Source organism: Schistocerca gregaria, chromosome 2 (genome assembly GCF_023897955.1).
Source record: "Schistocerca gregaria isolate iqSchGreg1 chromosome 2, iqSchGreg1.2, whole genome shotgun sequence".
Taxonomy (NCBI): Eukaryota; Metazoa; Arthropoda; class Insecta; order Orthoptera; family Acrididae; genus Schistocerca; species Schistocerca gregaria.
Window position 1 is genome coordinate 122,316,441 of NC_064921.1, and position 24,608 is coordinate 122,341,048.

A 24,608-nucleotide genomic window follows, 5' to 3' on the forward strand; every position below is an offset into this window, starting at 1 on the left:
TTAGGTTTTCCGTGATTTCCCTAAATCGCTTCAGGCAAATGCCAGGATGGTTCCTCTGAAAGGGCACGGCCGATTTCCTTCCCATCCTTCCCTCACCCGAGCTTGCGCTCCGTCTCTAATGACCTCGTTGTCGACAGGACGTTAAACCCTAATGTCCTCCTCCTCCTCCTCCATAGATGTAATTGCACCTGACAAAAATTATTTTACCAGACACAAAAACCACAGCCACTTTAAAATCACAGGAATTTTGTGCACCATAAAAAGATAAATATTATGATCCTATTGTCCTTCCAGGTGAGTTGACTGAGTTTCCAGCAAGGTGAAACCACCGATGCCAGAAGAAAGTGGGAATCATCATTCACTGAAATATAAAAGGATTTCAATACATTCACCCAAGTGGAATACATAAAATGTTACACAAGGATACTACTGTACAACAAAACCATAACAATTCAGAGAGTTGAAAAATTAAGGAAAACTAGAAACTATGAAGCAAACAACGTAGACAAATAATCTATTTTTTAAACATTATCGACAGTATTTTGAGTCTTGTTTTTCTAAAAGCAAACAAGGGTAGAGTGCAATAAAAGCATGGAAAATGGGTGGATAACACCTGCAATTAAGTTACCTTGCTTCAGGAATACAGAGCTCTACTTAATTTGGAGGAAAAGCTATAGAGAAAAATCCATTGCCAGTGGTATTATTAAGTCCTCCAAGCTGTTATCTGAGAGGCTGAATCATGTACTATGCAAAATGATAAAACATTAAAAGAATAAAGCAAAAATTAATTTGAAGCATTGTTACACAAAGAAACAAAAATAAAAAAAATAGAAACAACCAAGCCCATGAATCAAAGCCAAGTATATGAATCAAAGATCCCACATCACTGTGACAATGACACACTGAAATTCTTGGCCACAAATATATTAATTAGTTGCTCATGATAGCAGCAAACATTGCACCTGGTAATAAAAAACTGAACACATGTGAATCAGAGTCACCCAAGTATGCACTGTAAACACCATAACAGATACCAGTGTGAAATATACTAGCCACAACAAGGTAACAAAACCATTAGGTCACTGATACAGGTAAATCTTTCAGCTACATTTTAAAATGCCATCCATGAGTTTTGTGATTAGTCATGTACTAAAAGCATCTGTAAAAAATGATACACCCAAATCAGCAAATTGCAAAAGACATTTAAAATCAAGAACCTCTTGAAGACAACAGTATTAATTTATTTTACATACACTCATTCCTTGTAGACTGGGGGAATGCAAACTGTTGTATCAGCACAAAAATTTAAAATGGAGCTATCAGAATCACAAGCAGTGTAAAGCTACAAGATTCATCTCATCCTCTTTCCCCTTAATTAAAGATATTAATCCTTCAAAAGCTGTATGGTTATAAAACAACAGTCATTCTAACGGGATTTCTGTGCACACTCATAGAAGAAGAAGTTGCAAGAATATTCTTGTCTCCCATGCCAAAACATCTGTCTTAATCAGAATAGTCTCCTTCACAGTGGAACACAATTATACATTCATATTCCTAACACCAAGTTGGTAAAGATAGAAAGCCAGTTAAAAATGACCTATATCAGTTACAATGGACCAGAGTTTCTACTCTGTAAATGAATTCCCCACCCAAGGAATTGGAATTTTGTAATGTAGAATTATCAGCCATATTATATCAGTCACGTTTGTGATACATTTTATGATTGAAAGACTGTATTGACATAGTCATTTGTATTTAAAGTCAAACTTGTCCACAGTAGTCGCCCGACATAAATTGCATTAATGTTGTTACAGACTTGTAATGTTCATCTCCGTATTTTCTATCTGCACATCTGTATAAGATGTCACAGAACCAAAACAAAATCAATAAATAGTGAAATTGTATTCTGAGGCTATGAATCTTAAGGAAATAACACAAAATAGTCTCTTCGAAAATTGTAACCATGTATCTTGATTAGTGCTTTTGTGAGACATTGGAGATCCTACTCTCGCTTACAAATACACGTTTCCTATATTATCATATTTGGTAACAATAAACTGTTTCAAATAAACTATAATTTTCCACAATCAGATCTTACCCCATTGGCAATAATATTCGGGATGGGTTGCGTATTCTGGTACACAGGTCTTCAACAGTGACCTAATGAATGAAATTTGGAAGCCCTATACATAAAAAATAAATTAAAAAATCACTCACTTTTCACTCATTCCATGAAGCACCTAATCACTGAAATTCAAGAACTGATGTCTCCTGTTGAATGGTTGACAATTAGCAATAGCCACTTGAATAATTGAATAAGCTTCTACAGTTACAGGTTTCTAAATATAACCTACCAACAGGAGATATACAGCAGTTACTTAGTACATCTGAGGTACTAGTTCCCCCTCCCTTTACAAAGTAGCGGATTCTTTCCTAATTTTATTATGTTAAATATAGCAGGAGAGAGAGAAAGAGAGAGAGAGAGAGAGAGAGAGAGAGAGAGAGAGAGAGAGAGATTATAAGAGGTCTTGTGAATATATAAGATAATCCAGATAATCTACAGCTACCAGCTACTAGAAGTATATATTAGTGTTCACATCTACATGAAAACCACATCTGTAAAATGTTCAGTGTGGAGATGGACAACAAAACCTACATGTTTTATTTTCCAAAAGGTATTGAACCTCCCATACTCTCTACTATCTTTCAGTACATTCCTTTATGGATTTTCTGAGAGAGCCCACTAATGTTAACCAGTTACCTTCATCATCTGATAGTAGGTATGTACTGGAACTTCTATAAAGAAAGAATAACTAGAAGTATATATTAGTGTTCACATCTACATGAAACCACATTTGTAAAATGTTCAGTGTGGAGATGGACAACAGTACATCCCTTTACGGGTTTTCTGTGAGAGCCCACTAATGTTAAGCAGTTACCTTCATCATCCGATAGTTTGTATGTACTGGAACTACTATAAAGAAAGAGTAATCTAGCACATAATTTTAGGCTTTCACTATCAAAAAGCTTTTCTTTAATGTCACACACAAATGGAAAATGACAAATATTGAGGTACATCCATTACAGTATTTGGATTAAAATAACAGCACTGTATTTGGATGACATTCCCATTTGTATGCATCACTTCTTGTTAATTTCAATTCTGATCGCTACTGTAGTTATCTACACCTGTATCGCACTTCCTAATTGTATAATTATGGACACTGTACCTATTTTCAATGTCAGATCCATACAAGTCATAAGTAGCAGCTAGAGTATATATCAGTACAGAATTTCACATTCTTATTTCAATACAGGGCATGTATTTTTATTATTTTAGATACAGTTTAAACATGAAACTTCATACATTCTTAAATATTAAACTTCATACATTCTTAAATGCCAACACATGAACATGTTTTGCACAATTAATGGAGTGATTAACTGAGGCATTGTAAGAAAATCACATGCATTCTGGGGCTGAAAAGAAATATTTAACATACTAATTATTTTCACATGCTTCTAACAGTGAAGTGTGAGAGAACATTAAACATACACAGGAACAATGCATAAGACTGTATCAGTTCTCTAATAAAAACACTAATATTATGAAAATTTATGCATGAATCTAGACTTTAAGCTTCTGAAGTGCTTTACATCAGAAAATGCTTAGTGGTAAATATTAACATGAATACTGATGCTTAGGGGCATTCATACCAATCTGATAAGCAATACCAGATTTTCAAACCTTAATGTTGTTTAAACACTTTATTGATTACAGGACACTAAAATATCCCTTGACAGTGTACAAAATCTCAGGAAATTAATATCAAGTCATGAAACTTGAACTACTTCAGTCAAATCATTCACTGCCATAAATGAGTAATAACAAAGTAATCTACTCTATTAAAATGAGTAATAACAAAGCACTCTACATTATTACAAATCACACAACAATTTACAAAGTTCCTCATACCCATTTTTTGAAGCTATTTGTGTCAGAGTTTCTTTATTTATATTTTTGCAGTTTTTTATGGCAAGAAATTCGGAATATTGTGTATCCTTCAATTCATTTAACTCTTTTAGCACTGTATTATCCTTTTTCCTTATTCTGGTAAACATGCTTCTAATCAGTTTTAGAGTCTCTGAAACTTCTTTATTTCCTCCTTCTTGGGCGAAATGTAGAGGTGTTTTTTTGCCCGTTTTCGTTTTGGCATTATACACTGCACCATGTTTCAGTAAGGTGCACAGTATTACATGATGCCCAAATTTTGCTGCATAATGTAAAGGAGTAATTCCATTACTGTTGCTGAGATTAATATCAACCCCATTCTTGAGCAAAACATTAACAACGGCTAACTGTCCTTTCCAACATGCATACGTAAGTGGTGTTTCATACTTGATACTTCTGCTGTTGACTGGTGCTCCTTCTTGAACACATTTTTCAATTTCAGCGCAGTTAGCTGTTTTCACTGCTTGAAACAGCTTTCCGATTGTGTGCAATACAGCGCTTATGTTCTCGTTTCTTTGTTTCGCAGCAATCTCTGAAACGGTTAAGTTACCAAACTGAGACAAGGCCTTCGCATCGTAATATGCACCATTCTCTAACAGGCACCGAGCAACTACCGGATCGTTAGCCTTTACAGCTAGGTGCAGAGCTGTTTCATCATTGTTTCGTTTGGCATTTATATCTGCTCCGTTTTCAATGAGAATTTTCACGGTATTTAGTTTCGAATCTCGGCCCTGTGCACGACATTGTTCCGACTTTCGGAGAGAACCCTCTTCTGCTGCTAAATGAAGTGGCGTACAGTTTTTGTTATCAGTTACATTAACTTCGGCTCCTTTAGCCAAAAGATATTTGACTACTTCGGCATGCCGGTAGATTGCTGCGAAATGCAATGCTGTTGTCTGCTCGCAAGTCCTCGCATTAACTTCAGCACCATTGGCGATAAGAATTTTTATAGTATCCAAACAGCCTGTAACAGCTGCACTATGCAATGATGTCCACTTTCGGTCGTCAGTGGCATTGACGTCAGCTTTATTCTCGATCAGGATGTTCGTTATATCAACGGAATCGTACATTGCAGCAAGGTTCAATGGTGTTATTCCAGTCCTGTCCTTTGCATTCACGTTAGCTCCTTTCGCAATCAAAAGTCTGGCGGTTTCTGCTGGGTATCCGCTCTGTGCTGTGTTATGCAAGGGAGTCCTCCATCCCACGTCATCTCTTTCATTCACATCTGCTCCACAGTTAATCAAAAACTGACTTACTGCAGACTGTCTGTTATGTGTGGCAGCATGCAATGGGGTGATGCCTGCCAAATTCTTTGCATTAATCTCAGCCTCGTTCTGGATCAGCAGCTTTGTTATGTTAATATTTCCCTTTTCTGCTGCGAAATGCAATGGTGTCGAACGGTCTGAATTTCTAGCATTTATGACAGCACCCTGTTGTATAAGAAATCTGGCTACGTCTTCAAAATTCTGCGCGGCAGCACAAAATAAAGGGGTATGTTTTTTGTCGTCCTCAGCATTTACGTCTGCATTCGCAGAAACCAACGCTTCCACTATGGGCAAACGGCCGTTCTGTGCTGCAACGTGCAGCGGAAACACTCCGGAGCTACTCTTGGCGTTCACATTAGCGCCGGCATCAATCAAAGTGAGCGCGAGGTTCGGGTTAGCATTTTTAGCTGCTATATGTAACGGCGTCATGCCCCGCTCCAATTTCTTCGACATTGGAGTTGGGACGGACGCCTGTGCATTTACATTACAACCCCGTGTTATAAGTGTTTTAAGAATGTCCAAATGGCCCTGTTCGGCAGCGATATGTATCGGTCGTACCTTGAACAAGTCTGCGGCTTCGACGTCTGCTCCTCTCGCCAACATTTCCATGACACCTTGCAAGTTGCCGGCTTCTACTTCCGCATGGAGGAGTGCTGTCACGATGTCGATCGCGTACATGGTTCACAAAATACGTCGTGGACAAGGGAAAGAGCTTAATCAAACACAACCTTCTCCTGAACAAACTCTTGAAATTTCTACCACAGTCCACCGTCGTATGAAAAGCTGCTTGCGAATCCCTAACACAAGCACTCAAACAAATGAAAATACATCTCTCAGGTACTCCAACATCGGCGACATTAATCCACGTCGGTAGTTCAAAATCAAGAAAAATGTATCTACGAAGTGGTCAAGCTGATACTACCGCAAAATAACACTACAATCATTGCAGAATCTCATTGAAATACTAGCAATACACAACACTTCAAAACTCACACTCCGCTCCTCGAACAGCCCTATTCAAATATGAATAGTACTGCCGACACGTCGAATCCTTCAAAAATGCGTGTACTTGGTGAATCCCCTTCGCGGCGTCAACAGGTACACCAAATTTAACAGACGGACTTTTGCGATTAACAACTACACACGTAATACACCTCCACTATCGCAAAATGCAAAGAAAACTGTAATATCACAAATCCGTATGTGTGTTGTGACAGCAATAGCGAACATTCAAACGTACACTCTGCACTCAATATGTGCACGTAAACTCTCGGAATCTGGCGCCAACTGTCGAGACAAAACTATCGCCTCGGATCCACCCCTGTGCTCGAATCTGCCGACAAACGCCTTGCGTTTTCCCCACCAGATACCGCTCGTGCTGCTTACTCCACAGCTGATTTTAACTGATGCTTATTGACCGGTCCGTTGCCGGTCCACACACAACGATTTGTCTGCGCTCATCACAACTGCGCAGACAAAGTGTAGCATGCGGACCGGAAATTTGCGCATATATGACATGCGCCCAAGTTGGAGGTTATCTGAGAAATCTGTGCACACAAATCACCTCTACGCAAATATATCGCGTTTGGATAGGAGATCGCCGCAATCCTGGCGTGCGAAACGTTTTTGATTCAACTGTTCGTTCTTCAGTCTAGTGAGCAGCGAAGCGGTTAAACACTGTAATTGAGTAGTTATACAAAATAAAAATAAAAACATTCTTTTACCACAGAGAACGCAACGAAGTCTATTCGATCCAGAGACTGGGAACATCAAATATATATGCAAGCTTGTGTTATTTTGAATTTCTCTGATTACTGACCAATCGGGAAACACGGAGAGCCAGTACGAACACGATTGATTGTTTGGCAAACGTCTAATCAAACAATAACGGACCTTCCCGCTTATTTGCTGTACACACACTACGATTTATTTATTTACGTTTAGGTCCAACTGCCAACTGAACCTTCCAACGTTATCCGCTAGGCAATTGTGAGCAGTAATGTTCTTAAAACAGTCCCTTGTGGTACGCCAGACGCTATTTTTACATCGGATCATATCTCTCCGTTCAGAAAGACATACTGGGTACTATTTTCTAGTAATTCTTCAGCCTAGTCACATAGCTGGTCCGATCGTCTGGTAAGCTGGTATTTCGTTCATGAGGTAATTAGGGAATTGTATCGAACGCAAGAGGGGGGTGAGATTGCAAACAGGATAATCCGCCCCCCCCCCCCCCCCCCCGCCACAAACAGGAATCTGGAGTACAGACTTCTTATTCAGTGCAGAAAACTCATACACATCTAGAAATAAGTGTGTAGGTTCCGCTAGAATGTACGTTTAGACAATATGAGCTGAATGAGGCCGACTAGAATGAAAAATACTATGCCTTTAGCAATTGCTACATGACTTACGTTTGGTCCCTACAATGTTCATGTGAAATTGCGCCATTTCCTCTGGCGCACTTAAAGTTTCACTCTGACCTAAAGTCGAGGCAGATGCAGAACACCGCTGGAATGGGGCGCCAAACCTCTCTCTCTCTCTCTCTTATCGACTCTCCCCGTACCTGCTGTTCGGATACAACCCGACGCAAAGACTTCTACAAAGCAGATCGTAGGGCTAACCCCTGAAGAAAAGCGGTCGTGCTTGTTACAAACACAATAAAGCCATTGCAAAAAAAAATCGCCAGTTGTCGGAAAAGTACGATATGTTTCTTAAAACATTAGCTTACACGTTTTTATCTGGTACATAGTCCACACTCTGCGAGACAATTGTCATTTTGAACGAAAGTTCTAATTTATCTAGTTTTTTTAGAAATATTATTCGTTTACAACTCGAGTTAAATTGTTATAGCAGTATTCTGGGTGTTTTAAGGTTTTTTGAGGTGCATAATCAGAGTTTTTATGCTTTACGTAGAAAAAGGCCACTGCCAGCCAGGACGAGCCTCATTCATCGCGCCCATGATTTGAGTACATAAAGTACATCATAACATTATCAACCTTTCAAGGTGTGTCGATGGACCCGTATTTTAGTTCCGACGAAAGCAGCTCCGTTTAATTACATTGTACGCCTATGCGCACTGCATGCCTTTAGTCAACTTGGCAGTCAATGTCGAAGAAGGCAATAACGGAAGACGGCAGGCATTGCACAAAGGAGCGGTTTATTTCCCACCTCCCTTTGTTACGCGGTACAGCAGCGAACTCAGAAACAAGGAAGGAAGAATGAAGCACAAAGGAAGGAAGCATGCGCTCCGTAAAACATATGTTTGTCAGATTCGTTGTTTCCTAATCACTGGATTCGTGAAACAAGCACACAGACGTACCAACACAGTTTGTCAAATTTGACTTCACTCTGAGGCCAACTGCCACGTTGTGTAACGTGTTGCTAAGTGTTTTGACACTGTACGCTATTCAACAGAGGGGTGGAAATGGATAGGTTAAAGTTAGATGTAGTGGGAATTAGTGAAGTTCGGTGGCAGGAGGAACAAGACTTTTGGTCAGGTGACTACAGGGTTATAAACACAAATTCAAATAGGGGTAATGCAGGAGTAGTTTTAATAATGAATAGGAAAATAGGAATGCGGTTAAGCTACTACAAACAGCATAGTGAAAGCATTATTGTGACCAAGATAGATACGAAGCCCACACCTACTACAGTAGTACAACTAGCTCTGCAGATGACGAAGAAATTAAAGAAATGTATGATGAAATAAAAGAAATTATTCAGATAGTGAAGGGAGATGAAAATTTAATAGTCATGGGTGACTGGAATTCGAGTGGAGGAAAAGGGAGAGAAGGAAATGTAGTAAGTTAATATGGATTGGGGCTAAGAAATGAAAGAGGAAGCCGCCTAGTAGAATTTTGTACAGAGCACAACTTAGTCATAGGTAACACTTGGTTTAAGAATCATGAAAGAAGGTTGTATACGTGGAAGAACACTGGAGATACTAAAAGGTATCAGATAGATTATATAATGGTAAGACAGAGGTTTAGGAACCAGGTTTTAAATTGAAAGAAATTTCCAGAGGCAGATGTGGACTCTGACCACAATCTATTGGTTATGACCTGTAGATTAAAACTGAAGAAACTGCAAAAAGGTGGGAATTTAAGGAGATGGGACCTGGTTAAACTGAAAGAACCAGAGGTCGTACAGAGTTTCAGGGAGAGCATAAGGGAACAATTGACAGGAATGGGGGAAAGAAATACAGTAGAAGAACAATGGGTACCTTTGAGGAATGAAGTAGTGAAGGCAGCAAAGGATCGAGTAGGTAAAAAGACGAGGGCTAGTAGAAATCCTTGGGTAACAGAAGAAATATTGAATTTAATTGATGAAAGGAGAAAATATAAAAATGCAATAAATTAACCAGGCAAAAAGGAATACAAACGTCTCAAAAATGATATAGATAGGAAGTGCAAAATGGCTAAGCAGGCAAGGCTAGAGGACAAATGTAAGGATGTAGAGGATTATCTCACTAGGGGTAAGATAGATACTACCTACAGGAAAATTAAAGAGACCTTTGGAGATAAGAGAACCACTTGTATGAACATCAAGAGCTCAGATGGAAACCCAGTTCTAAGCAAAGAAGGGAAAGCAAAAAGGTGGAAGGAGTATATAGAGGGTCTATACAAGGGCGATGTACTTGAGGGCAATATTATGGAAATGGAAGAGGATGTAGACGAAGATGAAATGGGAGATACGATACTGCGTGAAGAGTTTGACAGAGCACTGAAAGACCTGAGTCGAAACAAGGCCCCCGGAGTAGACAACATTCCTTTGGAACTACTGACGGCCTTGGGATAGTCAGTCCTGACAAAACTCTACCATCTGGTGAGCAGAATAGGCGAAATACCATCATACTTCAAGAAGAATATAATAATTCCAATCCCAAAGAAAGCAGGTGTTGACAGATGTGAAAATTACCGAACTAAGAGTTTAATAAGCCATAGCTGCAAAATACTAACACGAATTCTTTACAGGCGAATGGAAAAACTAGTAGAAGCCAACCTCGGGGAAGATCAGTTTGGATTCCGTAGAAATACTGGAACACGTGAGGCAATACTGACCTTACGACTTATCTTAGAAGAAAGATTAAGGAAAGACAAACCTACGTTTCTAGCATTTGTAGACTTAAGAGAAAGCTTTTGACAATGTTGATTTGAATACTCTCTTTCAAATTCTAAAGGTGGAAGGGGTAAAATACGGGGAGCGAAAGGCTATTTACAGTTTGTACAGAAACCAGATGGCAGTTATAAGAGTCGAGGGACATGAAAGGGAAGCAGTGCTTGGGAAGGCAGTGAGACAGGGTTGTAGCCTCTCACCGATGTTATTCAATCATTATATTGAGCAAGCAGTAAGGGAAACAAAAGAAAAATTCGGAGTAGGTATTCAAATTCATGGAGAAGAAATAAAAAGTTTGAGGTTCGCCGATGACATTGTAATTCTGTCAGAGACAGCAAAGGACTTGGAAGACCAGTTGAATGGAATGGACAGTGTCTTGAGAGGAGTATATAAGATGAACATCAACAAAAGCAAAACGAGGATAATGGAATGTAGTCGAATTAAGTCGGGTGATGCTGAGGGAATTAGATTAGGAAATGAGGCACTTAAAGTAGTAAAGGAGTTTTGCTATTTGTGGAGCAAAATAACTGATGATGGTCGAAGTAGAGAGGATATAAAATGTAGACTGGCAATGGCAAGGAAAGCGTTTCTGAAGAAGAGAAATTTGTTAACATCGGGTATAGATTTAAGTGTCAGGAAGTCGTTTCTGAAAGTATTTGTATGGAGTGTAACCATGTATGGAAGTGAAACATGGACGATAAATAGTTTGGACAAGAAGAGAATAGAAGCTTTCGAAATGTGGTGCTAGAGAAGAATGCTGAAGATTAGATCGGTAGATCGCACAACTAATGAGGAAGTATTGAATAGAATTGGGGAGGAGAGAAGTTTGTGGCACAACTTGACCAGAAGAAGGGATCGGTTGGTACGACATGTTCTGAGGCATCAAGGGATCACCAATTTAGTATTGGAGGGTAGCGTGGAGGGTAAAAATCGTAGAGGGAAACCAAGAGACGAATACACCAAGCATATTCAGAAGGATGTAGGTTGCAGTAGGTACAGGGATATGAAGAAGCTTGCACAGGATAGAGTAGCATGGAGAGCTGTAACAAACCAGTCTCGGCTGAAGACCACAACAACAACAACAACAACACGCTATTCATACTATGGGCGGCAATTGATCATCGGTCTTAGCACACGTTCACGGCCTTTGTCACGCCATTGCAAGTAGGCCCAAACTCTGTCAATTTAGTTTAATTTGTGTTGAGGTCTTATGGGACCAAACTGCTGAGGTCATGGGTCCCTAAGCTTACGCACTACTTAAACTAACTTTAACTTACGTTAAGGACAACCCACACACCCAACCTCCGACGGGGGAAGCCACGCGGACCGTGACAAGGCGTTCTACACCGCGTGGCCCCAAATTATGTATTAAATATTTACCGTTAATGAAAGTTTAAAGAGGTTCTAAAGCAAGGTTACACAACTCACAAGTAGTCTAGGGCCAAATCAAAACTAGCAACTAAATCACAGGCCACAGCATCAACAATGTTGGATGTAATCTTTGAAATCAATGAAAATTGTTCATTATTCCAATAATTAATTATTATTTTATCATATGTCTTCGTTGGACTGTGACAAAGAAATAGCCGACATGCCGTACAGATATATAAACTTGGTGAAATCAAACAAAATTTATTTTTAAACTCATGAATAAATACATTGTTTTCAAAATATTTTTATTAAAAGACGCATTTAATAACGGCGAGGAATACATATTTTTATAGGATACAAGCATGAGAAACGGCTACTTATGAAAACAGTATAAAAATATACTAAACTGAAACAAAGCTTTAATGTGAGACGTTGCATCTCACGTCAGCTGACAAGTTTTTCAAAGTAATTTCTAAGATTTTCCCGGCGTTTTGTTGACATCTCGTAAAAACGGGTGTACTGCCGGTGGTCCGCGTCTTCCCAACACGATATTTCGACGTCGTAACTCGGCGTCTTAATCAGGTGTTCCCTGACTGATTCGTGGGCTGACCTCGTCCCGTATTTATGCCTGGGCGGTGTGTGGTGCTCCCTATGCCGTCCGCGCCCCCTGTGGCCATTTCTATCGGTGGTATCAGTCTCTAGGCGCTTCCTCTTCGGTCCACGCCCGTTGCGGCTCTCTTCTGAGGTAGCGGAAGTCCCAAGGCCTATTGTTGGCGGCGTCCCGTAGGTCCTTGTTCGCCTTGGGGATTGCCACCACCTCTGCATGTTTCCATACAGAGGGGTAGACCCCAGAGCGAAGGACCTGGTTGAAGATGCCCGCCAGGAATGGGTGTGCACCCGCCGGCAGGCTCTTCAGCAGATAGTTGGTGACGCCGTCAGCCCCGCCAGCCTTCTTGGTGTTGAGTGCCGTTATGTGCGCGGCCACCTCCTCGTCGGTGATGGGGGCCAATCAGCCTGCTGCCGGCTCTCTCGAAGGTGTTCGAGCGCCTGTACGCCAGACGCCTGCTCCGCCACGTGACAGCAGAAGGCATCATACCCGACGAGCAGTTCGGCTTTAAGAGGGGCCATTCCACCGTCCACCAGCTGATGCGGCTGGTAGAAGAAGCCATGCGCGCCTTGGAGACTCGGGAATACCTTGGGGCGGTGTTCCTCGACGTCTCTAGGGCATTCGACTCCGTGTGGCACGACGGCCTCGTGTACAAACTTTTTGTGCACGGGGTACCGACGTCACACGGAGTCCTCCTCCGGTCATACCTAGCCGAGCGGTCCTTCCATGTCAGGCTGGACGACGGGTCATCCACCCATCGATACATCCGTGCTGGAGTGCCGCAGGGGTCCGTTCTTGGGCCCCTACTGTACTCCCTATACACCGCCAACGCCCCGCGCGTGACGCCGGTGAATTTGGCACTATATGCTGACGACACTGCGCTGTTCGTGCGGAGCATGAAGGCGGTCGAGATGCGCCGTCTTCTTCAACGAAGTTGCGAGGCCCTTGGCGCCTGGTCGACCAAGTGGCGCCTCAAGCAAAATGTGGCGAAGAGCCAGGCGGTGGTGTTCACGAGACGACCACTGCCGTCCGATCTTCCGCCAGTCACCGTCATGGGCAGCCCCGTCCCATGGAGCAAGACTGGCCGCTACCTGGGTGTAACATTGGACCACAAGCTGACATGGAAGGCGCACATCGAGGACGTCAGGGGCAGAGCAATAGGGCGCCTACGCGTCCTGTACCCTCTGGTCAATCCCTCGTCTGCGCTGCCGCCTCACCACGGCATCACGCTGTACCTGGCGTTGGTACGTCCAGTGCTGGAATACACGGCTGTATTGTGGGGCAACGCGGCCGAAACACACATCAGCAAGCTGCAGAGGGCGCAGAACAGGGCGCTCAAGCTCGCTCTGCGCCTGCCGAGGCTATACTCGACCGCTCGGCTACACGAGCAGACCGGAATACCCCTCCTCCGCGACCGCTTCAAGCAATCGGCGCGGGCCTTCTATGAGCGGGCCGAACGGTCCGACAACCGGCTCATCAGGGATCTGGGCCATCCTGCACACCACAGGCCAACAACACGCTGGCCTGACCTGCTGCGCGAGTGAAAACTTCCGCAATAGAGACAGGACATCCCCATCCAGAAAAAAAAAGGAAACAAACCAGAGGCCAATCCACGAAGAGAGGTAGTCCCTCCGAAATGTAAGGTTTACGCAGGAATAGCAGTTGACTGCTTAGCCTGCTCCTGCACGGGACAGGGCAGACCCGTAAGGTAGAAGAGTGAGTGAGTGAGTGAGTGAGGACGTCCCAAGGCAGACCAGAATCCCCCTCCTCCGCGACCGCTTCAAGCAATCGGCGCGGGCCTTCTATGAGCGGGCCGAACGGTCCGACAACCGGCTCATCAGGGATCTGGGCCATCCTGCACACCACAGGCCAACAACACGCTGGCCTGACCTGCTGCGGGAGTGAAAACTTCCGCAATAGAGACAGGACATCCCCATCCAGAAAAAAAAGGAAACAAACCAGAGGCCAATCCAAGAAGAGAGGTAGTCCCTCTGAAATGTAAGGTTTACGCAGGAATAGCAGTTGACTGCTTAGCCTGCTCCTGCACGGGTCAGGGCAGACCCGTAAGGTAGAAGAGTGAGTGAGTGAGTGAGTGAGGACGTCCCAAGGCAGACCGGAATCCCCCTCCTCCGCGACCGCTTCAAGCAATCGGCGCGGGCCTTCTATGAGCGGGCCGAACGGTCCGACAACCGGCTCATCAGGGATCTGGGCCATCCTGCACACCACAGGCCAACAACACGCTGGCCTGACCTGCTGCGGGAGTGAAAACTTCCGCAACAGAGACAGGGCATACGAAATATAAGGTTTACGCAGGAATAGCAGTTGACTGCTTAGCCTGCTCCTGCACGGGTCAGGGCAGACCCGTAAGGTAGAAGAGTGAGTGAGTGAGTGAGTGAGGACGTCCCAAGGCAGACCGGAATCCCCCTCCTCCGCGACCGCTTCAAGCAATCGGCGCGGGCCTTCTATGAGCGGGCCGAACTGTCCGACAACCGGCTCATCAGGGATCTTGGCCATCCTGCACACCACAGGCCAACAACACGCTGGCCTGACCTGCTGCGGGAGTGAAAAATTCCGCAATAGAGACAGGACATCCCCATCCAGAAAAAAAAGGAAACAAACCAGAGGCCAATCCACGAAGAGAGGTAGTCCCACGAAATGTAAGGTTTACGCAGGAATAGCAGTCGACTGCTTAGCCTGCTCCTGCACGGGTCAGGGCAGACCCGTAAGGTAGAAGAGTGAGTGAGTGAGTGAGTGAGGACGTCCCTCCGCTTTTTGACAACGCAAATCTCGTGTTCTTCAAATAATTTATCAACGCAGCGAAAAATATCCTTGCCAGCAAAGCATGTTTCTCTGAAGAAATTATTTTGCAAGTATGAAAATGTATAGGCCATGTCCCCTTTCCGTAATCGGTTTTTGAAGTGTGGAAGTTTCATTTTGGAAGCACATACAGCTGCCAATGAATTTACCTGTAGTTTTGATTCCAGCTCCTTTAAGTGGGCCGTCATATCACTGAGAAAACATGTCACTGGCCCAATCTTCATTTTTCAGTTCAGGAAGGTCATCTGCATCGTTTTTCATAAATTCTACCATTTCCTCTATCAGAGAGAAAGAGCACTGTAATACTTTCCCATGACTTAGCCAACTAATGTCCGTATAATACAAATAAATCACGAATTTCTTGCTCACTGTTTATTCAAGAAATCCACGATATGTTCATTTTTAAGCCCTCTTGATCGGATGTAGTTTATAACAGAAACATGATATAGTCGTACCCCAGAATTTTGCTACATAACACTTATTGATGAACAATATAGTGGAATTTGTTTATTGTTTATCCGGCTTCTTCTTCCAATGGTGATATTGCATATAACGTCTCCAGATTAAGACATTAAAGACTGTGTGATTTTTGTAACTTTTTTAGTAAAATGTCTGAAGTGTACAGTAATTATTTTTCATCAAAGACATAGTCTGAACAATATAGCTACTATCCCTGACAACTGCAATTGTAGATAATAGTATCTTTTCTTGTTTTATAAAAAAGCGCTCGCAATAGCCGCTAAGTCTTCTGTCCGTCTTACTTCCGTTTCCCTTGTTTTTGGAGAATGGGTCATTTACGTTGAGGAAGTGTGTATGCTGTAATTGTTAATATATGTATGAAATGTTAGCCTTGTAACTATTGAAAGTAAACTTCCGATCCCTCATGTCAATGTTTTGAACATTTAAACAATTTCTAGCAATTTGTAGCTGCTGCACCGCCAGGAAACAGAACGTCGCGTGTCAACAATCAGCCGCCATTACAAGGCACATTCAAATGTTACAAAAAATTTCATGTGTTTCCCCACAGCTGCAGCCACACAGAAGTTTAAAGTTTTTCATTTAATAATAGCTTGCATAGCAGAGAGCTTGTTTTATTACAGTGTCAGTATTTACAATATTTTAGATCCAAGTTATATACAGCAGCTTCGGCCTTGACTACGAACGAAAGAATCTCAAAATATAGACTATAAATTTAAACGCTTCTTACGATAAAAGTGAAGCCACCAACATAAAGTAAATGCAAAATCAGTATTCTATTCTCTTTACATATTCTTATTTCATTGGCTTGCTTACGGAAGTCTGACCTCTAACGTATGCAAATTTACGTCCTTTATAACCAGGCTTGGTATCGGAATATCAATTAACAGACCCGTAAGCAAGAATAAAATGAAATCACTGGCACCCTTTTACGTGGAGCCAGAACAATTGATACGGAAATATTAACACATACAGGGTGGTACATTGATAGTGACCGGGCCAAATATCTCACGAAATAAGAATCAAACGAAAAACTACAAAGAACGAAACTCGTGTAGCTTGAAGGGGGAAACCAGATGACGCTATGGTTGGACCGCTAGATGGCGCTGCCATAGGTCAAACGGATATCAACTGCGTTTTTTTTAAATAGGAACCCGCATATTTTATTACATATTCGTGTAATACGTAAAGAAATATGAATGTTTTAATTGGACCACTTTTTTCGCTTTGTGATAGATGGCGCTGTAATAGTCACAAGCGTATAAGTACGTGGTATCACGTAACATTCCGCCAGTGCGGACGGTATTTGCTTCATGATACATTACCCATGTTCAAATGGACCGTTTACTAATTGCGGAAAAGGTCGTTATCATGTTGATGTATGGCTACTGTGTTCAAAATGCCCAACGGGCGTGTGCTATGTATGCTGCTCGGTATCCTGGACGACATCATCCAAGTGTCCGGACCGTTCGCCGGATAGTTACGTAATTTAAGGAAATAGGGTTCAGTCACATGTAGAACATCAACCATGGCCTGCAAAAAGTGATGATGCTGAAGTAGGTGTTTTAGCTGCTGTCACGGCTAATCCGCACATCAGTAGCTGACAAATTGCGCGAGAATCGCGAATCTCAAAAAAGTAGGTGTTGAGAATGCTACATCAACGTCGATTGTACCCGTACCATATTTCTATGCACTATGAATTAATTACATGGCGACGACTTTGAACGTCGTGTACAGTTCTGGCACTGTGCATAAGAGAAATTACGGGACGATGACAGATTTTTTGCACCCATTCTATTTAGCGACGAAGCGTCATTCACCAACAGTGGTAACGTAAGCCGGCATAATATGCACTGTTGGGCAACGGAAAATCCACGATGGCTGCGAAAAGTGGAATGGTGCGGCATTATGGGAGGAAGGACAATTGGCCCCCATTTTAATGGTGCAATGCATGCTGCTTTCCTACGTAATGTTCTACCGATGTTACTACAAGATGTTGCACTGCATGACAGAATGGGGATGTACTTCCGACATGATGGATGTCCGGCACATAGCTCGCGTGCGGTTGAAGCGGTATTGAATAGCATATTTCATGACAGGTGGATTGGACGTCGAAGCACCATGCCATGGCCCGCACGTTCACCAGATCTGACGTCCCCGGATTTCTTTCTGTGGGGAAAGTTGAAAGATATTTGCTATCGTGATCCACTGACAACATGTGCCAGCGCATTTTCAGTGTACGTGCGAACATTACGGAAGGCGAACTACTCGCTGTTGAGAGGAATGTCGTTACACGTACTGCCAAATGCATTGAGGTTGACGGACATCATTTTGAGCATTTATTGCATTAATTTGGTATTTACAAGTAATCACGCTGTAACAGCATGCGTTCTCAGAAAAGATAAGTTCACAAAGGTACATGTATCACGTTGGAACAACCAAAATAAAATGTTCAAACGTACCTACGTTCTGTATTATAATTTTAAAAACCTACCTGTTACCAATTGTTCGTCTGAAATTGTGAGCCATATGTTTGTGACTATTACAGCACCATCTATCACAAAGCGAAAAATGTGGTCCAGCTGAAACATTCATATTTCTTTACGTACTACACAAATAAGTAATCAAATATAGGGGTTACTATTTAAAAAAACGCAATTGACATACGTTTGGCCTATGACAGTGCCATCTAGCTGGCCAACCAAATAGCCATCTGGTTTCCCCCTTCAAGCTAGACAAGTTTTGTTCTTTGTAGTTTTTCCGTTTGACGCTTATTTCGTGAGATATTTGGCCCGGTCACGATCAATGGACTACCCTGTATAGACGTATAAATATATTTATGTGTATGTTGTGTGTGATTATCTAATCTAATATTATTGAAGAACTGAATAAAGTATCTTACTAGCCCTTTAGCCTACCCTTCAACGGTCCCAACGTACCCTCCAAAGCCACTTTGACCAATTCACCGCTTGGTGCAACCAGTGGTTTTTCCGTGTTAATCCCTCCAAGACCCAGGAGATCATCATAGGCCGCACCACCCGCTTCTTCCGCCTCCACGATTTCTACCTCACCATTTATGGCCGTCCTATCCACCTCACTCCTACCCTCAAATACCTTGGCCTCACACTCGACCGCCACCTCACCTGGACTCCCCATCTCCTTGCCATCCAACACAAAGCTCACAACCGCCTCTGCCTCCTGAAACTCCTGTTCGGCTGGATGTGGGGTCTGCACCCTTCCACCATCCTTCACACCTACAAATCCTCTTTTCTTCCCCATCCTCTGTTATGCCAGCATAGCTTGGATTTCCGCCCCTCCCCGGTTCTCCAAATCCTCGAACGCCATGCGCTCTGCCTCGCCTTCTGCATCCACCTTTCGTCCCCCACGCGCATCCTCTATGACCTCCTAACCTTCCCCCACCTTTTCCTTTTCCTTGAACACATCCATACACTATATATTGTCCGCCGCCTTGATCCCCCTCACCCCCTGGTGTCTCCCTTCCTCTCCACCCCCAACCGGTTACCGCGCCTTTACCATTGTCTCCCACCCTCTTTCCATCTCCACATCCTCCATCTCCTCTCCCAACGCAACTTCCACCATCTACCACTCCCGGATGATGAGCTTCGCCCTGACATCTACCCTTCCTACCAACTCTAACCCCTTCTTCCTGCCTCCTCCTCTGGCTCCCTCTCCTCCCCCTCCCTCCTCCTGAGCGGCTTCCCCCTCCTACTCCCCCTCCATCTCTTGTGCCTCCTTTCAGTGTCTCTGTGCTCCCTCCTGCCCTGTCTTCCCTCTTTATCTCCCGCCCCACGTCTCTCCTGCCTCTTCATGTACCCACTGATGCCCCTCCTCTCTTTATCCCGTTGCTTCCCCTGCTGCCCCATGCTCTCCCCTCCTTTTCCATCCTCTCTGCCCTTTCCCTCGGCAGGTCCCGCCTAGCAGTTTTTTTCTTCATCGTGTGTGCTACAAGTGGGTTTTGAGTGTGTTGTTCCGGAGTGTTTTTACTACTATGGCCGACTTTTAACGTGTGTATATTCATTTAGTGTCTTCTCTGAGTCTTGAAGACTCACCAACTGTGTTTTTTAACTTTCTGGTGACTTTTAACTGTCCTCCATGAACGTCTCCGTGTTAGTCTATTTTTTACCTCCATTTTCTGCCATTATTCTGTTTTAAGTTCCCCTTTCTCGCCTTATGTATGTAACATTTTATTCTTAGTTTAAGCTGTTATGTCACTCGGCTGAAGAGCGGCGGATTGTGCTGCTCACAGCCCTCCCATGCCCATATGGGTCAGGGGAATGAAATCACAATAAAAAAAAGTGCCTTGAGATGAGAAATACGAAATATTTTACAGATGAAATCGAATAAAGAAACGCATAAGGTAAGGAGCTCTGTTTTCGAAGGATTTTTTTCCAGATATATAGTACAGTAGATGGTTTAATGGTGCAATGGTGTGCAGTAATACTTCAAAGGGATTTTGCACCGAAAGTACTAAGTAATTAAATAAATAGTTGAATTTTTCCCAACAACTAGTGGATTCTTTTTTTTTTTTTAACATAGTCGTGCATATCAGATGTTGAATTTTTGTGTTACTGGTCGCTGATTCTGTTTTATTGCAAGTCTGCAAGTGATTATATGTATGTAACTCTTGTGAAATTATACTGTAATTTTTGATCAGTTATGGTCAAGGTTTAAAGGAATATAAATTCACAGTGTAGCTCAGATTTCGTGATGCGCGAAAACATGCAAGAAATAAGCAATGTAGGACACGAAAGTGTACTCACTACAGCAACTATCACTATGCAGAGTACTAGTGACGATAATCAGTTACAACCCACTCTACCGAAGACTAGGCAGGACGTAGATCAAACAGATCAGTCAGCACATACACCAATGAGTAGCAGGCTCGAAGTAGATGAAACGACAGCGGCACCGGTGTGTTCACCACTGCCAAATTATTCTGCTGGATTTTTGCGAAAGCTTGAAGAATGAGACAGACTATTAAAACAAAAATTAATAGAGAGAGAGAGAGAGAAAATGAAAGAGCCGATAGCGAGAAGGAAAGAGCTGGCTTATTAGAACAAAAATTAGCAGGAGAGAAAAAGAAAGAGCCGGAAGAGAAAAGGAACGAGGGGGTGAAAGAGACCGGCGACAAGCCGAAAGAAATACGAAACTTGCCGAAAAGATTAACAAGCAGTTCCAAAAATTTCAATCGGAGGTATCTGAAATGAAAAAGGCGTATGGCGAGTTACCAAATTTGGCCAATAAGCTTGTGAGTGATTTACAAAATTTGCAGATTGCCCATGTGCAAAAGGCAACCACTGAACATCACCTTACTGAACAAGCAAAGATGGTAGAAAAGAAAATTAATGACTGGTTAATGGCAAAGGATATCGAAATTGCGAAAAGACTAACAATAAGGTAAAACATGCTATACAGCAAGCAAGTAATGGTATAGCTTTCAGTAACAACAATGAAGTTGAAATAAATAAAACCGATTTAGGACATACTAACGACAAACTTAAGGATGAGCTACCACGCTAACAACGTGAAGTGCCACAGCATGTTTCCGATTTGGAACGCGAAAGCTCGTTTATCAAGAAACCTGAAAGTAGCACTGCACATGGTAGAAACATTTACAGCTATGCAGCAAGCATTTTTGGAGCTCACGAACCACCATATGCATATAATACGGGGAGTTTTAGTCAGCGAAGACAACCGCAGATAAATGGTAATATTATGGGGGCAGCTCCGTCTGTATCTAGTATCATGACAGAAGCAAGCCTCATAAAACAGAAAATTTCGGACCTTCAATGCAGAAAAGAAGTCTGTCCACCCTGTTATATTTATCAAAGGGTTTAGGAATATACCATTTGAAGCTTGCCTAGAGAAACAAAAATAACCAGTTCATTGTTTCCCGCATACAAGGCGATGCTGCACTATGGGAAAACGAGATGATAGATAGGTGTCACACTGCTGACCAATTTGAAAGAGCATTTTTAACGAAGTGCTGGTCGCCTTCAATACAAGAATGACTTAGAATGGAAGTCTACAAAGCCCCGAGACATATATTCCCAAACAGGGAACATCACGAAAGTAGTTTGAGAAATATACAAATAAGACCAGGTACTGGGACGAACTAATTTCGAATCGAGATATGATTAGGATACTGAAATTAAGACTACCGAGTCACGTCAAATATAAATTAATAAATGTGTCGCAAGATGATCCAGGAAAGTATCTTTCAGTGTTAGACGCCACTGACCTGGCACAGGATGGCACGCAAGCGAGCAGAGATCACAGGAATAATTAATCGTCTCCGTGCAAACATGAAAGCCGAAATGCTCATTCCAACAAAGGAAATGGTAATGGGAGGATGTATGAGCAACAATAAGGTAATGGTCACATGCTGTTTAACAGAAAACGGCGCTATAATGACAGATTTAATCCAGGCCATAACATCAATAACAATAATTATCCAGTATAGTGAAACCAGGGCACAGGACCATCATCACATGATAATAAACCTGCGTATCGAAATGACAGCAAAAACTCAGGACAGAATGTAAACCTCAAGCAACAAGCCTGGCCTGATCCGAATCATAACGTAAGAATTGTTGAGGTGAAGAACGAAAGCTGTTGGGGCCGCTCGCGGCCGTCGAACTACACAATCGACAGCAATACGCTCCCCACTGTTGGCCGACTGGCAGAGAGGGGGCACATGTCATGGCAAAAACACAAATACAGAAATCCTGAGGTACAAGGATGTCGATGTGCAGAAAGATCTACTAATGGAAACACATAGGTACAAGAGCACCGAAGCTGAGATAGTGCAGGCAATAGTCAAAGCACGTATGTGTAGCATACTTGCGGACGCATATTTTAACAGAGGAGCAACAGCCAGTGTCCTGAGCTGTGATTTGTTTAAGGCTGTAAGCAATGCACAAAAACTGCCCACGTATCCAGAGCTGAACTGTACAGTGACTGGGGCCATTGGTACACAGGCACCAGCTATTAAATACCAGGTGCAAGTAGACCACTCGAACGGAGAATTCAGCACTGTGAATGAAGGTCCGGGAACTGTTCTGGATTTCGTGCGAACCAATAAGATACACGGGAAGGAATGTCAAAGTATCCAAGTAAAGTGCAGGGGCTGCAAATACTAAAGATTGGCAGCGATTTAACTGGCCAGGAATTTTATTTCTCGGGCACTATGGAAGATGCTGCTCTTCATAGAATAAATTTGATCAACACCAAGGTGCAAGAAGAAAGAATCGGATTATTTGGGTCTGGAACAACAAAAGCAATTGACTCAGCAATTATTTAGATGTTTCTTTTCGGTGAAACCACGTACAATTAAAGGTTACGTCTACACTATTACGGTGGTGCCTCACAAAACATTTTGTCACGTAACTTACTTCGTTCCGTGGACATAGAAGACGCAGTTACCAAAGAAATAAGAAAAGTAATGCAATGGAGCTCAATAGAACCAGCTTTATTGCCATATGGCAATCCATTAGCCGCTGTAGCAAAGTCGGGCGAAAGCCGGCCGCGGTGGTCTAGCGGTTCTAGGCGCGCAATCCGGAACCGCGCGACTGCTGCGGTCGCAGGTTCGAATCCTGCCTCGGGCATGGATGTGTGTGATGTCCTTAGGTTAGTTAGGTTTAAGTAGTTCTAAGTTCTAGGGGACTGATGACCACAGTAGTTAAGTCCCATAGTGCTCAGAGCCATTTGAACCACTTTTTTTTTCGGGGGAAAAACTTACGTTGGTGTTGGACGCCAGAAACATTAACAAGATTATTGTACCTGTACGTACAAGGCCCGAGAGTTTGGAAGAGCAGATACAGAAATTCTATGGAGTTAAGTATCTAACCACGATTCGTTTACATTTTTGACTGTAGTTGTAACTTCTCATTGATTATTGCATAAATTCATGAACTATTTTGTGCCAATTATCTAGCGTATTTGTGCAGATAAGTTTGCACTGGGCAGTTGTGCTAAGCCCTAATCATTTATAAAGAGTTAATCGCATATTGCCTTGGAGAGTAGTAGTTACTATTGAGGATTAATAAGTCGATGACAAAAGGGACCTTATGTTTGTAATGAAATTTCTTTGGTTATTATTTCCATTTCAAATGTAATTTTAGCTTTTTAAAACAGTGATATAGAAGCCGTGTCAGATTTTCATTACTTGTAGTTATATTTATGTTGCAATCATGCTAACGAAAACAGAAAGAGACTTTAATGAGATCAGTGGAGGAAATAATCATGTCTCTAAAGCAGTGAAAATGGCAAACATCATGAATCATCTGTGTTGCTGAAATAGTAAAACATGTAGGGTCACCCGTTTTAGTTGTGTCATGCCATTTGAGCACATGTTCTTGTTAAGTTTCTAAATTTAACTTAGCGACAGAATCTGCGGTTCGCTACTTGAGTACAAATCAAGAATATGCTTGGCGGTCCTATAAAGATAAATGTAATTATAAAAATGTGACTTGGTTTGAAAATAAGCAGGAAATATTGTAAAGTCAGGCCAGAGCCTTGTTAACAGTCTTTTAATCAATTGATCACAAGTCCCTCTTGATATGGGGTGCTATAAGTAACAACAAGTAAATACAAATAAATATGTACCTAGATGTTCACTCACAAGATATACAAAAAAATGTGAACTGTGGCACAGAAAGGAACATAACGTTTCAAAGTAATTGCAGCCAAATCTGCTAAGCTGACACGAACTTTAAAACGAAGCATGTTGGTGAAAGCAATTAAAATGTGATCATTTGTGGTAACGATGACTGTGAATTAACTATGGTTAATGACAAGGAAGTGTAATATTGAACGTTGGCCGTACTATGTACAAACTGCGGCAAGACGTCAGTATGCACAAGAAAACGCGAGAGTTAACATGTTGATAGTGTAGAAACAAAAGATTGAAGTCAATGTGTTTGGA

General features: G+C 42.4%; 2 protein-coding genes across 2 annotated transcripts in view; both read right to left on the reverse strand.

The window, feature by feature from the left end:
* Nucleotides 1–24,608, reverse strand: part of LOC126336485 (dynein axonemal heavy chain 7) — a 978,012-nt gene that overhangs the window by 868,920 nt on the left and 84,484 nt on the right. The gene's annotated exons all lie outside the window — the stretch shown is intronic.
* On the reverse strand, nucleotides 2,132–6,722 carry LOC126336486 (ankyrin-1-like). The gene has a single exon (XM_050000229.1). The coding sequence runs from the start codon at nucleotides 5,953–5,955 to the stop codon at nucleotides 3,940–3,942; it is 2,016 nt and encodes a 671-aa protein (XP_049856186.1). The 5' UTR covers nucleotides 5,956–6,722; the 3' UTR covers nucleotides 2,132–3,939.